Source organism: Rana temporaria, chromosome 1 (genome assembly GCF_905171775.1).
Source record: "Rana temporaria chromosome 1, aRanTem1.1, whole genome shotgun sequence".
Classification (NCBI taxonomy): Eukaryota; Metazoa; Chordata; class Amphibia; order Anura; family Ranidae; genus Rana; species Rana temporaria.
This window is the reverse complement of record NC_053489.1, coordinates 138523215-138539260: the sequence shown is the minus strand read 5'-3', so window position 1 is coordinate 138539260 and position 16046 is coordinate 138523215. Positions and strand designations below refer to the sequence as shown.

The 16046-nt window shown below is 43.7% G+C and overlaps 1 protein-coding gene across 1 annotated transcript in view; it reads right to left on the bottom strand.

Moving 5' to 3' along the window:
* Nucleotides 1–16046, bottom strand: part of WDR36 (WD repeat domain 36) — a 90731-nt gene that overhangs the window by 66945 nt on the left and 7740 nt on the right. The window contains exons 3-6 of the mRNA XM_040343300.1: nucleotides 7371–7471; nucleotides 4969–5086; nucleotides 4727–4859; nucleotides 2443–2497 (exon numbers count right to left, since the gene is read on the bottom strand). Of these exons, the coding sequence (XP_040199234.1) occupies nucleotides 2443–2497; nucleotides 4727–4859; nucleotides 4969–5086; nucleotides 7371–7471 (407 nt within the window). The remainder of the gene's footprint in view (nucleotides 1–2442; nucleotides 2498–4726; nucleotides 4860–4968; nucleotides 5087–7370; nucleotides 7472–16046) is intronic.

Here is a 16046-nt window from a genome sequence, read left to right as displayed (position 1 = left end):
ATTGACTCTGCTGAGGCGTCCGCTAAATACCGCACGCCACTCAGTAAAGTTGGAAAAGAGGAAAGTATAGTCTCTTTAGGCGTTCCGGCCTCAATATGTGCCTTAATCTGTAAGAGCCAATGCTCTAGATTACGGGCCACCACTGTTGCTGCCATAGCTGGCTTAAGGTTCCCCTGGGAAGCATCCCAGGACTTTTTTTAATAGCGAATCCATCCGCCTGTCCATGGGGTCTGAAAGGACCCCCATGTCCTCAAACGCCAAGTCCGTATGTCGGGATACCTGCGAAAAGGCAGCATCTAGTTTGGGGGATTTGTTCCACACTGAAGCCTCCTCTTCAGAAAAAGGAAACCTCCTCTTCAAAGAGTTTGAGAAGAAAGGTTTCCTCTCTGGGTCCTGCCACTCTTTTTTGATGGCATTGACCAGGACTTCATGGACTGGAAAAACCCTTTTCTTTTGTTCTCCCAAACCACTGTACATCTGGTCATGGAGTGACAGTGTCTTTTTCTCCTCAACTATCCCTAAAGTAGCGTGGATAGTTTCCAATAACTCTTCCACCTCTTCAAGGGAAAGCTTGTAGCGAGAGACTTTTGAGGGCCCTGCCTCTGTCTTCTCACTATCTGACTCCTCTTGGGAGCTAGAAGCGGCACTGTCTTGCTCCTCCTCAGCATCCTCTCTGATATCCGCAGGCTTCTCTCTACTCCCAGAGGGAAGAACCTCAGGATTCGGTGGAATTACCTGTTGCGCTACAGAAGGGCTGCTTTGGGGCAATTGAAAATTAGCAAAAATATCTTTAAACGATTGAAAGGTGCCAGAAAGCTCTTTCATAGAAGCTGCTAATTCAGATGCCTGCTCTGCCTCCCTTTCTTTAACCAGCCCCTCAATACATCTCCTGCAAAGTGCTTTGTTCCAACTTTCACTAAGTGAAGATCTGCAGGAAGGGCATTTCTTCCTGCTGTGGGCTGATTTTTCTGTGGATTTCTGAAAAACACAGAAGAAAGTGGAGGCTAGATTAAAAGAGAGACCAGCGCTTAACACAGGTAACCACCAGGAGTGTTCTAGGACCAACCACCACCAGGGTTCCAGACACACTACACTAACAAACTCCCCGACCACCAGGAGAAGAAAACAAAAAAATCACCAGTGAAGCTGTACAACATGATAAGGGAACACCACCCCAGGGTTCTCCTTACCTTAGAGTGGCTGGTGCTGTCGTCATCCGGAGGTGCACGGGAAGCCTCTGCTTCCGACATCTCGCTGAGGAATGTGGTCGCGACTGCCTGCAAAAACGCCGACCCTACGGCTGAGAAGAGAGAGGCCGCACCAGCCCAGCGTCAGGCCTTTTACACTGCAGCGTCCGGGACCAATGACGCGTATCCGGCGGAAGTGCCCGCCCCCCCCGGAACTGACGTCACTCGTCCTCCGGTCCGGCCCAGCTTCCTGGCCGACTGTGAAATTCTCACAGGGAGCGTGCACCCCGCCTGCAGCGCCACCCCTGTGCGATCAGTAAATAGGCCTCCGCGGCTGAATCCACCCCAGGAATGTCCGCGGGACGCTACACGGCGATGTCCTGGGTAAGTGACTTCCCCAGTCAACCAGGACGCCATGCTCTTAAAAAATAGCCCTGAGCCCAGGGAGAACAGGTCCCCCCTCTCAGGAATACTGGCCTCAGCTTCCCCAGCTGTCTGGCCCTTGGCCCAAGCGGTGTCTCCCCTCCGGAGGAAACACCATAAACTGAGGAGCTGAGGGAGGATGAGGCTTAAATTCCTAATTGGAAGGCGGTGTTTCCTGTGAGGGGAGGAGCCTGTGTCTCTCTCTACAGTACCTGTCCTGAAAGACGAACAGGGAAAAGATGTTTTGTACTTACAGTTTTGGTGTCTTGCGCGGCGTCCATCGTCGGGTTCGGGTTACCTCTTTGTCGGGTTCGTCTGCGGCTTCGGGTGTCCTCTTCGTCGGGTGCGGCGTCCTCGCATCCTCCCCGCTCGTTTCCCGCGCCGAGTTTGAATACCGCGCCGACATATACCGAGCGCAGTACACTCGTGTATTGTCGGGCAGGCTCGGCAACTCTCGCGCTGACGTCCTGTACGCTCAGGACGTCAGCGCGAGAGGCGCCGAGACTGCCCGAAGATACACGAGTGTACTGCGCTCGGTATATGCCGGCGCAGTATTCAAACTCGTGGCGGGAAAGCGGGTATCGGCGTATACCGCGCACCCACGATTTTGCCCCGATTTTCAGGGCAAAATAGTGCGCGGTATACGCCGATAAATACGGTATTTACATTTTGTTTTAATGGATTATTAATTTGGCCTCTTTATTGGTTCGTTGGAACAATATTTTTATAGTGGGTTGATCGGAATATATTTTAAAGTTTTTGAGCACTCACAAAAGCACAGTGGGTGTTTAATTTATTAAATTGTGATGAAACCACAGTTTTATTTACATACCTGTTGAAGAACAGTCACACCAGTTTCCCAGCCTTTGAATGTATACAGAAGTTTGCTATAAAAAGGAAAAAAAACTAAGGTCATTTTTAGGCATACAGAAATATTCTTCTCAAGCCCATGCAAAGCTCATATTTCCTGCTTATTGGAGAGCTCCAACTCTGGTTCAGCATGGTGCATGTCAGAACTTTGCAGAGAGGCCAATGCTTTCACACAAAGAACAAGGACCCTTTGATGTAGCATAGTGGCAGAGGAAGGCATTTTCTACCCAATCAGTGGATTGATTTTTAAATAAGAACTGTAATACTCTAAAACACCTTCCGTATTGATGCACTTGGAATGTATTTGGCCAATCAAACACAGTTCAGTTTGGCTTTAACCTCTTTACTACCATGGTGAACTATATATTTTTCCCCCCAGGACAGATTGGGCTTTTATATGGTAATAAATGTTAATGGATATCTCATTTTGTTTTATTATGAAAGGAAAACTTGCTCAAAATTAAAATATAAAATTGCTTAAAATGTACCTGCATATATTTTTATGCCATTACCATAACCAACCACCAAAAAAGCTGCAAAATAAATTGAACTCCCAACAATCATGGTAAAACCATAATTTATGCATTATTTGTTCTCTGTACATGCAAGTAGGGCCAAGAAACAATAGTGAACAATTAAAAAAAAAAGGACAGAGTGGTCATTGTATGCATGCGACAATATCACAAATTCTCCACAAATGTGGCTTGTATAGGAGGGTTTCAACTGCTTTAGAGTTGCTGTAGGCCTCTTGGTAGCCTCTCTGACCACTTTACTCCTGACTCTTTCATCCAGTTTGGTGCGATATCAGAGAGGGTCTGTGTTGTACCAAATACCTTCCACTTTTTAGTAATAGACTTCACTACTTCACTGTGCTTCTAGGCATTGATAAACACATTTTTTTGTATCCATCTCCTGACTTGTGCCTGTCCACAACTTTATCCCAGAGATCCCAGTAACAAGTGCCTTGCCACCCATAGTTGATTGTTTGCTTCAGTTGCACAACTGAAATGCTCCAGAAAAGCCATTTTCATGGTGAGCTAATCAAAATGACCACGGGTGATCACATTTGAAAATCAAATGGCTTTGTGTGCCATTAAGGCAGTGTTTCTCAATTCCAGTCCTCAGGCCCCCCCAACAGGTCAGGTTTTCAGGATTTCCCTCAGATGAAAAGGCTGTGGTGATTACTAAGGCAGTGAAACTGATCAAATCACCTGTTCAAAATAATGGAAATCCTGAAAACCTGACCTGTTGGGGGGGGCCTGAGGACTGGAATTGAGAAACACTGCATTAAGGTGATTAGCTACACCAGATTGAGTTTACAGGTCATTTTTAGGAGGGGTGATCCTTTCAACTCAGTGATTCTGATTTAGATAATTTTTTATTGTTTTGTGACAGGTTGGTGTTCTTTCACTTGGAGTTATACATTGCACAACTACAGCTGGATAAAACAAAAAACGGTGGGTCTTCATTTTTGAGGCTGCAAAGCAATAAAACTGGATTCTTTTAAAGAGAGGGGGGGGGGATTATTTTCTATACCCACTATATTTGTAAACAAATGTGGAGTGTAGTATACTTGAGCTTAAGGGCCCTTTCACATGTACAGATCCCGTGAGGATCCGTACCTTTAACATCCGCTTGCTCAGCAGGGATCGCTTCGTTGATCCCCACTGAGCCGGCAGATGACAGGGCGGTCCCTGTTTTTTATTTTCTTAATAGGTTCCTTTAAGCTAGTGCATTGTTGGTTCACTTACCTTTTCCTTCAATTTCCTTTCTAAAAAATGTTTTCCCCCTTTGTCTGAATTTCTCACTTCGTTTCTCCTCAGTAAGCTTGCCCCCATCATCCAAGCCGTTCAGGCCGGGGGTTAGTCAGCCAGAACAGCTTACTGAGGAGGAACAGGAAGGGAGACATTCAGACAAAGAAAAAAAAAAAAAACATTTAGAAGGAAATTTAAGGAAAAGTTTAGTGAACCAACAATGCACAAGCTTAAAGGAACCTATTTAGAAAATAAAAAACGAACCTTTACAACCCCTTTAAAAACTTGAGTAAAATGTATTTTTCAACAGTAGCATGGACATCTGCACACACAGGGGTTTTAACTGGAGCGTACAAAATCTGGTGCAGCTATAGAAACCAGCTTCCAGGTTTTATGGTCAAAGCTTACTTGAACAAGCTGAAGCTAGAGTGCTCCAGTTTTAGTAAATCTAGCCCAAAAAGTCAAACTACCAAATACAAATTCTTTACTTACTTGGATTTGACATTCCAGAGCTGAAGAGTTCCCTGCTGGCTTCCCAAAATAATTTTATTCAAGTAGGTACTTGGGTGCAGTATAGCAGAGATAGTGAAATAGCTTCTATCAAAATTCATCTGCAAGTATTCCTCTGAAGGTTATAAAAAAAAAAAAAAAAAAAAAAACACAATATACTTAATACTACACAGGTGCATTTTTGCATAAAAACATACATATTTAGCAATAACCTACAATCTTACCTTCTGACGCAACATCCCAAATTATCATGTTATTATCAATGTCCACAGATATTACATGATCCCCAAATGGGAGCACTAGATGAATTTCTGCCTCATGTCCACTGTATGTGTGAACTACCTGGAAAAAGAAAGATATATTGACACAAGAATATCTACTATACTTAAAGTATAACTAAAGGCAAAACATTTTCTTTAGGTTTGGACGGCGTCCATATTGATTAGAAGCCGTGTCAGGTTTTATTGCTGTCCGTGTCCCCGTGTCACCTTCCCTGTGTGTCCTGTTTACCATTAGCATTGAAAGTGAAAGTAAGAAAATCCCCAAATGTTGGGCTGTCCCCAGAAAAGTAAGAGGGGAACTTTTCCAATGACCTGGAACAAGTCCCTTAGTTTGCTGGGATTTCCTCACTTCCTGTTTTGGCTATAAGACAGGAAGTGAAGCGAAATCTCCACAACAGGGCACAGATGGCAATAAGCCAAAAGGGGAAATTGTTAAGTTTATACGCCCTCTGTTCAATCACAGAATGGCTTGAATTTTTTTTAAATAGAAAACATTTTCTGAATAGTACAGCTGCACAGCAAACAAACGGCTGTGATCGATAAAGATTGGTCCCATCAATTTTACAATCAGGAACAGAATGAGCAGGCACATGCATGGTCCAAGTGTAAGCCTGGGTTCAGTGCCAGCAGATATCAGGAGTAAGTAAAGCCAAGCGGGTCAATAACAGGTAGTCAGATACAGAGCCACAGATTACAGGTATCAAAGGAATACCGTAGACAAGACAGCATTGCCCATGTGCAGCCGAGTTAAAATAGCATGCTTGGAGCCAGCATTTGAGGCAGGCACAGTCTCACATATGTGGTCGCACATGTCCACACATACCTAGGCAAGCATATCCACGACTATGTGCCGGCCTGCGCCTCCATGCAGATTTGTCCTGATGCGCCTTTCCAAATACTGGCATGACCTTCTTGTCATTTCCTGTCACTTAATTTTACTGGTCATCAGTACAGAAAGATTAAATCTCACCAAGGGGCAAACATCAAGGAATAAGCAGTAGACATCAGTGGAACACCCATCATTGGAGAAACAATATTGGTACCTAGCTGACCCAATGAAGTTTTTGCCTAGACTTCAGAATGGCATGGCTGGGCACATCCACGCACCTGTACGTGGCCCTTTAAGCCCAGCCGTGAGGTCTTGCACGCGACCCGGTCCGAAGCTCCGTGACTGCGCCCGCAGGACCCGATCGCCGCCGGTGTCCCGCTATCGGTCCTCCGGAGCTGAAGAGCGGGGAGAGGTGTGTGCAAAAAACACACCTTCCCTGTTCTTCGTTGTGGCAGTGTCATTGATCGTGTGTTCCCCGATATAGGGAAACACGATCAATGACGTCACACGTCCAGCCCCGTCCCCCTACAGTTAGAAACACATATGAGGTCACACTTAACCCCTTCAGCGCCCCCTAGTGGTTAACTCCCAAACTGCAATTGACATTTTCACAGTAAACAATGCATTTTTATAGCATTTTTTGCTGTGAAAATGACAATGGTCCCAAAAATGTGTCAAAATTGTCCGATGTGTCCGCCATAACGTCGGGGTCACGAGAAAAAAAAAAAAAAAAAAAAAAAAAAGCTGATCGCCGCCATTAGTAGTAAAAAAAAAAAAAAAATTATAAAAATGCAATAAAACCATCTCCTATTTTGTAAACGCTATAACTTTTGCGCAAACCAATTGATAAACGCTTATTGCGATATTTTTTTTAACAAAAATAGGTAGAAGAATACGTATCGGCCTAAACTGAGAAAAAAATGTATATCTTTTTTGGGGATATTATAGCAAAAAGTAAAAAATATTGATTTTATTTTTTCAAAATTGTCGCTCCATTTTTGTTTATAGCGCAAAAAATAAAAACCACCAATTTCTTTTGGGAGACACGTCGCACGACCGCGCAATTGTCGGTTAAAGCGACGCAGTGCCGAATCGCAAAAATTGGCCAGGTCCTTTACCTGCATAAAGGTCCGGGTCTTAAATGGTTAAAGGAAAAAAACCTTGGTTTACTTTGGAACTCAAGAATTACATGACTTATTTCTTACATGTCCCCGACTGTCCAAGATCTATGGCAAAAGGTTTACAACAGATCCACTGACACAGTACTGATGTAGGGGCCAGAGGATAAAATCACAGTGTAGCAGGAGGCCAAGCATCAAAACACACCTAGAAACGTGTTGATGCGAAGATTCTGCCACAGTTAAATGGCTCTTGAACAGGGTGAAGATTTGAGACTTTTTTTTTTTACTTTTATCATTTTGACAGGGTCACATACAAATTTTAAACACAATCATTAATGGCTCTAGCGTGGAAATGTGATAATTTCTAAATCTTCAAACTATTGTTAATTGCATACCTCTTTGTTCTTTGCAAATGCCTTAAGAAGGTTCCCATGAGATACAAATACCAGCATGCGATCTGCAGCCAGACAGTTAATATCTTCTGGAAGAGCATTGCCTATAATAGCCAAAAAAAAGGTAAATTAAAATACAAAATTGGCATGAAGTGTGTTTGATATTGAGCCGTTACATCACTGGGCTTTACAGTATGTAAAAAAAAAATCATCAAAATAATACAAATCTGCAGTGGTTTCCCAGCCCCATACTTTAAAACTTTACGGATACTCTTGTTGCTCCCTACCTTTCCACGTTCAACACTCTCACATCCACAACGCTTCCCCCACACTGTCTCCTAGAAGCCCACATAACCCTTCTGCCCAAAGACCACACTCTAGTCTCTAACTACCGTCCCATCTCCCGTCTTAATGTAGACACCAAACTCTTTGCGAAAATACTATCCGACTGCCTTCTCCCACTTATCCCGTCACTAGTGTCCACAGACCAAGTGGGTTTCATCCCTGGCTGAGAAGCCAGGGACAGCACCATCAAAGCCAAAACATCTCCACTCCTGGCTAAACTCATCTAAGAAAAAAAAAAAAAGTGGCTTCTCTTTCATTGGATGCGGAGAAGGCATTTGACATAGTAGCCTGGGACTACATAGAATAACCTCTCAGGGCTGTTGGCCTGAAGGAAAACATGCTCCACCTGATCCTGGCACTGTAAACAAACCCTACTGCAAAAGAGCCAATGGCTACCTGTCGAATGCCTTCTCTATCCACAACGGAACACGCTAGGGTTTCCCCTTATCCCCATCTTGTCTACGTTCTCACCCTGGAGCCCTTTCTTAACCGTCTCAGAGATAACCCAAGGACTTTCCGGCTCGGGGCGTGAATTTAAAATTGCAACCTTTGCAGATGATATTTTTATAGGATCCCTACATTACCTAACTCCCCCCCACCCTCCAAACCTGCTAAGGGACTGTACTGTGCTCACTTTCAAAAAATCTCCAACCTCAAAATAAATTTTGATAAATCCTACACTCTGAACATCTCCTTACCCAAAGACAGTAACCCAATGTCAAAACAATTTGCCATTTATCTGCAAATCCAAGACAATTGCATCCCCAACTCGCAGCCTTTCCGACCTATAATATATGGACTGCATTTTGCACCAATCCTAGCATCCATAAAAACAGATTTACAAAAAGTGGTATGTCCCCTCCTTCTCTTGGTTTGGAAGAGCTGCTATAATACTGAAAAATGATCATTCTATGTAGATTACTATACATCATGAAAGCTATGCCCATCCACTTACCCCCTACAAAGATATTTGCACAAAATTTTTATGGCACAATAAATGCCCACGCATCAAATACCTCACACTCCCCAAATTCAAAAAGGGGTATATTCGCCTCCCTGACCTACACAACTACTATCGAGCCTTCCTTCTTACAAGGATAGTGGATTGGAACACCCATGCAGCCACAAAACAAATGGGTTACACCTGGAAGAATCCCTCTCCTCTATCCCCCTAGCCTCAGCACCTTGGTTACACACCAAACATATTCCTACCACTACCGCCGATCATGCTTATAGGTCCCACTTTACGCTGCTTTCACAAAGTAACAAACTTTCCCTGTCATCCACATCAGGCCCTTTGACCCCTCTCAATCCTGAATTTCCAGACGTGTTCCGACAATTTCTCTCTAATTCATGGCCTCAAACACATCCTAGCCAAACACTTTTTTCAAAGAGACATTTAGGAATAGAGAAGACCTTGCTTCCCAAATGATAAACTGTAAATTCCCTTTGTGGCTATACCTTCAAATACGACACTGCGTCCAAGCCGCAAACCACATTGGACCCAACAAAACTTATCCTCATAGAAAGGTTATGCTCTGAAAATACCCCACAAAAGGACATCTTATCTTAACCATCTTTTTTTTTTTTTTTAATAAATCAAATAATTATTTTTTGTTATTGCTCATTACATACAAAAATGTGTTAATGAATTAATAGTAAATATTTCATTTAATTTCTTAAGTGGACATAGAAAAAAAAAAAAAGAAAAAGATAAAAAAAAAAAAAATCAATAGCTATAATATCTGTTTTACAAAGGGAAAAGAAAATGTGTTTTTATTCACAATTATACATATTTATAAAAAAAAAATTATAAATATGTGTAATTGTGAATAAAAACGTTTTTTTTTACCTCAATATCCTGTAGATTTGGAATACTATCCGTGTGCCTTAAAAGTCCACCCAGGGGAACCCCTTTCTTTTCTAATATATACTGGATGTGGCACAAGCATACATTTGCCATTCACCCCCCTTTCTATCTGTTTTACAAAGAACATCCAACAAGACAATACAACAAACATAAACCTCTATCTATATAGGATTCCATTTTCATTCTGTTTTCTGCTTCTTAATTTATTATAAGTCAATCTCCTCGCCCCCACCTAGACCTCCTCCCCCTCCCTCCCCTCCTGCTCACATAAACCGTCATAATGCAAATTACTAGAATCAAGCCAGTAGGACCATATTTTGTTAAAATGTGTGCTCCTCTCTGTTTGTAGGCTAGTCTTTCTCTTTTCAATATATAGTTTACCTTACATCATTTGTGAGTTGGTGGCATTGTAGCAATACACTTTTGTAAGATAAGCTTACGAGCTAGGTAGAGGGCTCTAGTCCACATCATATATATCTCTACAGGTAGAACTCCATCTGAAATTATTCCCAATATTGCTATTTTAGGTGCACTTGTTATTTCTGTCCGACATAATGTATTCAGGGCCTGAAACACTTTCTCCCAATACTTATGAAGCTTAGAGCAGCGCCAAAAGCATATGTATAAGAGATCCGTTGGATACGGAGCATTGCAGCCATAGGGGCGATGTATATTTTCCCCAGGCATATAATTTGTGTGTTCAGAGTGTAATGAGTTCTATGTATTATAAAAGAAAGAATGGAAAAAATAATTGCGCCAATCCTACAATAAAAGTGGGCGAGCTGCCAAACACTACACAGACTAATATTTGTGAAATTGAAAAAATGTATAAAGTGTGGCGCTATTACCTCTACCTGAGGTATCTATCTCACCATCCCAGCAATTGACCCAGCTTTGTATAATACATAGAAAAAAAATGTATAAAAGTGTGGCGCTATTACTGTCCCTTAGAGAAGGTTTATATACATATCTCTATGACTCAGAACCTCGTAAGGGGTAACCCTTCAGGGGAAATGTGTGACATTGAAACACAAAAGGTATCCAAGTCGTGAAAAAATGCAATGATTTTCACCAGTGCATCTAAAACTTTTTTGGCATTGATTTATATGTGGCTGTAAAAAAGTTTATTAGAATACATTAATACTTTTTACGCTATGAGGAACCATCCCCTTTTTTTGTCTCCACTATACATCATGTTTGGGTGAGTCGAGCAAGGACTGTCTTCACTTCTTCTTACTCTGGAAAAGAGTCGCATGTTATGCACATTGGATAGTGTGTATACGATATACCAAGGAGGAATCAAAAATGTGTACAAGAAGTCCTGGTGATCGATCCAGTCTCTGATGCTCATAAGATCCACCACCGTATGGTGAGCAGGATCCACACAGTTTGGTAAGAGTACCCATCCTTACCCCCCATATTGATGGTGAAGGCACTCCCGGGTGTTTGGTGGTCATTTTACACATTTCATAGGATTACTGGATCATCTATGCTCCCTTATGAATCTTGATGAAATCATGATGACCTCTCTTTCAAAGTTTTGAAACTGTGGACTTTTTATTTAGAACAGTTGTTTGATGGTCCATATTTTGTTTTTGGAGTTTATGATTTTTTCTTTTTTATATCACTATAGGTTTTCACTTACACTGCATTTTTGAGGTTACACTTTTCTTTGCAGGTTGTGTATATATAGCATATCCGTGCTATTTATTTTTATTCACATTCATTTTTGAATATTGGTTAACATCAGTTTTAGATGCACTGGTGAAAATCATTGCATTTGTTCACCACTCAGATACATTTCTGTTTCAATGTCACACATTTCCTCTAAAGGGTCACCCCTTATGAGGTTCTGAATCATAGAGAAGGTTTATATACATCTCTCTAAAAGGGACAGTAATAGCGCCACACTTTATACATTTTTTCTATGTATTATAAAAAGCTGGGTCAATTGCTTGGATAGTGAGATAGATACCTCAGGTAGAATCTCCATAGCTCCTTTCCATTCCTCCTTACTAAGATCCTTCAGGTCTTTTTGCCAATGGGTAAAACTATTCGCCTGTCCATCTACTTTCTCTGCATTTAGCAGCATCAGGTAGAGGTCCCCTATTAATCCTTGTTTCATAGGTCATACTGAGGTTGCCTTCAACAGAATCTCAGATGGATTATATTGTAGTTGGAATGTTAAAGTCTGGCTTTGTAAAGCGTGTCATATTTGAGGCTGGGTTCACACTATACTACACAACTTTCATCCTACTTTGCTCTGCAACATTGGTCCTACATTCATCCGACTTTCATGAACAGGATACTACTTTGATCCGACTTTGTGACTTGTTCATTGACCAATCAAAACAATCCCACTGCGAGATAAATTCCTTTTACTGCTGCTGTAATCACCATGTCAGATGTCAAAAGTCGGATGGTAAGGACAAGGATCCTACTTCAGCCCATTGAATATCATTGAAGTCGGATCAAAGTCGGACCAAAGTAGTACAGGGAGCATTTTCAAAGTCAGACCGACTTGTGTCGGACCAGTTAAGATGGCTCTCATAGGGAAACATTGATTTTCACACGTCATGAGACATGTCGGAGCGTTTGTCAGACAAGTGTGAACCCAGCCTGAAGTTACTGATAGAAATTACCGTTTAATAATTGGAAACAGGCTTTCATTAGTATATTCTGTATGGGGGTCGTGATTATCTAGCTCCTCCCATCCACTCCAATGTTGAAGTTGGCCTGCCATATAATAAAATCTGGAGTTAGAGACCGCTATTCCCCCCTCTATCTTTTGCTTGTTGCAGAGTTTCTAGCTTAATTCATGGTTTTTCATATTTCCATATAAGGTCTCTGAAAGTCGCATCAATTGTTCTAAACAGTTTGTGTCAACCAAACTAGAAAATTGTGTAATAGGTATAACAATTGGGCAGCCACACCATTTTCACCAGGTTTGCTCTTCCGATCATAGTCAATGGAAATTGACATCAGGTTTTGCTTTTTCAGGTGGTTTAGCGCCAGACTTAGTTGGATCTTTGCCTGGTTTAAAAATAGAGATGATCACTGCTTCATTCATCGAGGGGGGCAAAGATCCCATCTCAAAGGCGTGATTGAAGACTGAAAGGAGATCGGGTAGTAACACGTCTCCATAGATTTTATAAATTTCCCCATGCAAGCCAATCCGATCCAGGTGATTTATTGTTGGTTAGATTGGCTGCTGCATTTCTTTACTCTTCCAGTGTTAATTGTCTCTAGTGCCTCATCATCTAGTAGCATCGGCAAATAGCCTGAATTTTTTTTTCCATCCCCTCCTAATCTCTCATCCTACTTTTGTATAGCTCCTGGTAGAAAATCCAAAACTCTGGGGTTTTGCTAGTCTTCCTGTGTACAGAGGATTGAATTTCCGTTATAAAAGAGACAAGGAACACTGCATTTTTACCACAGAAGCCAATATGTGTCCTGTTCCTTCTCCCTCAAAATAAGGTTACTGCAAAAAAAAAAAAAAATTGTTTTCTGCTTTCAGGTCAGTTTTTCTTCAGCCCAGGTAAGACTCTTATGACATTGTTTGTTGTTCAGGAGAGGCTTGACAAGAGGAATACGACATTTGAAGCCCATGTCCAGGATCTGTCTGTGTGTGGTGGCTCTTGAGGCACTGACTCCAGCCTCAGTCCACTCCTTGTGAAAGTCCAACACTTTTGAAAGGCCTTTTCCTGACAAACCTCTCCAGGCTGTGGCCATCCCTGCTGCTTGTGCACCTTTTTCCCTTCCACATAACTTTCTATTAATGTGCTTTGATACAGCACTTTGGGAACAGCCAACTACTCTTGCAATTACATTTTAAAGGCTTTCCCTCCATATAGAAGGTGTCAATGATGATTTTCTGCACAACTGTCAGGTCAGCAGTCTTTCCCATGATTGTGATTCCTACTGAACCACACTGGTTCGACAAATGCTCCGACATTGGGAGCTCATGTCGCATGACGTGTGAAAATCAATGTTCCCTATGAGGCCCCGTACTCACGACCAAACATGTCTGCTGAAACTGGTCCGCAGACCAGTTTCAGCAGACATGTTTGGCCGTGTGTTGGCCCGAGCGGACCATTTTCGGGCCGATCGGACAGGTTTCCAGCGGACAACTGTTTCCTGGACTTGCTTTAAAACAGTCCGCTGGAAACCTGTCCGCCCGGACATGTACGGTCGTCTGTACAGACCTACCGTACATGTCCTGCCGCCCGCCATCCCTCGCATGCGTCGAATGACTTCGACGCATGCGTGGAAGCATTTTAAAGGCGGGCCGCCCACGTCGCCGCATCATTGTCGCGGCGACACCGCGTCATCGACGCGTCGACACCGCGGACACGCCCCGCGTATTGTTTACGCGCGGACTTCTGTTCGATGGTGTGTATAGCCATCGAACAGAAGTCCCCGGGCAGTCCCCGGCCAGACATGTCCGATGGAAACGGTCTGCAGACCGTTTTCATCGGACATGTCCTGCCGTGAGTACAAGGCCTGAGAGCCGTCTTAACTGGTCCGACACAAGTCGGTCCGACTTTGAAAATGCTCCCTGTACTACTTTGGTCCGACTTTGATGCAACTTCAGCCCATTGAATATCATTGAAGTCGGATCAAAGTAGGAGCCTTGTCCTTACCATCCGACTTTTGACATCCGACATGTGATTACAGCAGCAAAAGAAATTGATCTCACTCTAGGATTGTTTTGATTGGTCAAAGAACAAGTCAGACTATCACAAAGTCGGATCAAAGTAGTATCCTGTTCATGAAAGTCGGATGGATGTAGGATCAATATCGCAAAGTAGGATGAAAGTCGTGTAGTATAGTGTGAACCCAGCCTGAGGCTGGGTCCACACAAACGGTCCTACATTGGGAGCCTCATGTAGCATGACGTGTGAAAATCAATGTTTCCCTATGAGAGCTGTCTTAACTGGTCCTACACAAGTCGGTCCGACTTTGAAAATGCTCCCTGTACTACTTTTGCTCCTACTTCAACCCATTGAATATCATTGAAGTGGGACCAAAGTAGTATCCTGTTCATGAAAGTAGGATGGATGTAGGACCAATGTAGGATAAATGTAGGACCAATGTAGCAGAGCAAAGTAGGATGAAAGTAGTGTAGTAGTGTGAACCCAGCCTAAGAGACCATTTAAATGCTCGGAAAACCCTTTTCAGGTGTTATGGCTTAATTAGCTGATTAGAGTGGGACACTTTGAGCCTAGAATATTGCACCTTTTCACAATATTCAAATTTTCTGAGATTGTGGATTTGGGGTTTTCATGAGCTGTAAGCCATAATCTAGGGTTGTCCCGATATCACTTTTTTAGGACTGAGTACAAGTACGGATACTTTTTTTCAAGTACTCGCCGATACTGAATACCAATACTTTTTTTTAAATGTGTCCACAAATGCAGCCATGTCCCACCACAAATGCAGCCATGTCCCCCCCCCCCCCATATCCAGCCATGTCCCCCCCCCCCCATATCCAGCCATGTCCCCCCCATGCAGCCATGTCTCCCCCCATATGCAGCCATGTCCCCCCCATGCAGCCATGTCTCCCCCCATATCCAGCCATGTCCCCCCCCCATATCCAGCCATGTCCCCCCCCCATATCCAGCCATGTCCCCCCCCCCCATATCCAGCCATGTCCCCCCCCCCATATCCAGCCATGCCCCCCCCCCATATCCAGCCATGTCCCCCCCCCCCATATCCAGCCATGTCCCCCCCCCCCATATCCAGCCATGTCCCCCCCCCCCCATATCCAGCCATGTCCCCCCCCCCCCCATATCCAGCCATGTCCCCCCCCCCCATATCCAGCCATGTCCCCCCCCCCCATATCCAGCCATGTCCCCCCCCCCATATCCAGCCATGTCCCCCCCCCCCATATCCAGCCATGTCCCCCCCCCCCATATCCAGCCATGTCCCCCCCCCCCATATCCAGCCATGTCCCCCCCCCATATCCAGCCATGTCCCCCCCCCCATATCCAGCCATGTCCCCCCCCCCCATATCCAGCCATGTCCCCCCCCCCATATCCAGCCATGTCCCCCTTACCTGCATCCCCGCTGCCGCCGACTGGTTAATACGCGCGGGGAACATCACAGCTTTCATTTGAATAGCTGTAATGATTCGCGCCGTGCTGCGTATAGACACTCCCCCTCGCTCGGGATTGGACAGTTCACCCGAGCAAGGGGGGAGTGTCTATACGCGGTGCGAATCATTACAGCGATTCAAACGAAAGCTCTAATGTCCCCCCCCCCTTATTACCCAGTTGGCGGTAGCGGGGATGCGGCGGGGCAGCAATGCAAGTATTCTATTTCGGTATCGGGAGTATTTACGGGAGTACAAGTACTCCCGCAAATACTCGGAATCGGTCCCGATACTAGTATCGGGACAACCCTACCATAATCATCACAATTATGACAAATCACGGCTTGAACTATCTTGCTTTGCATGTAAT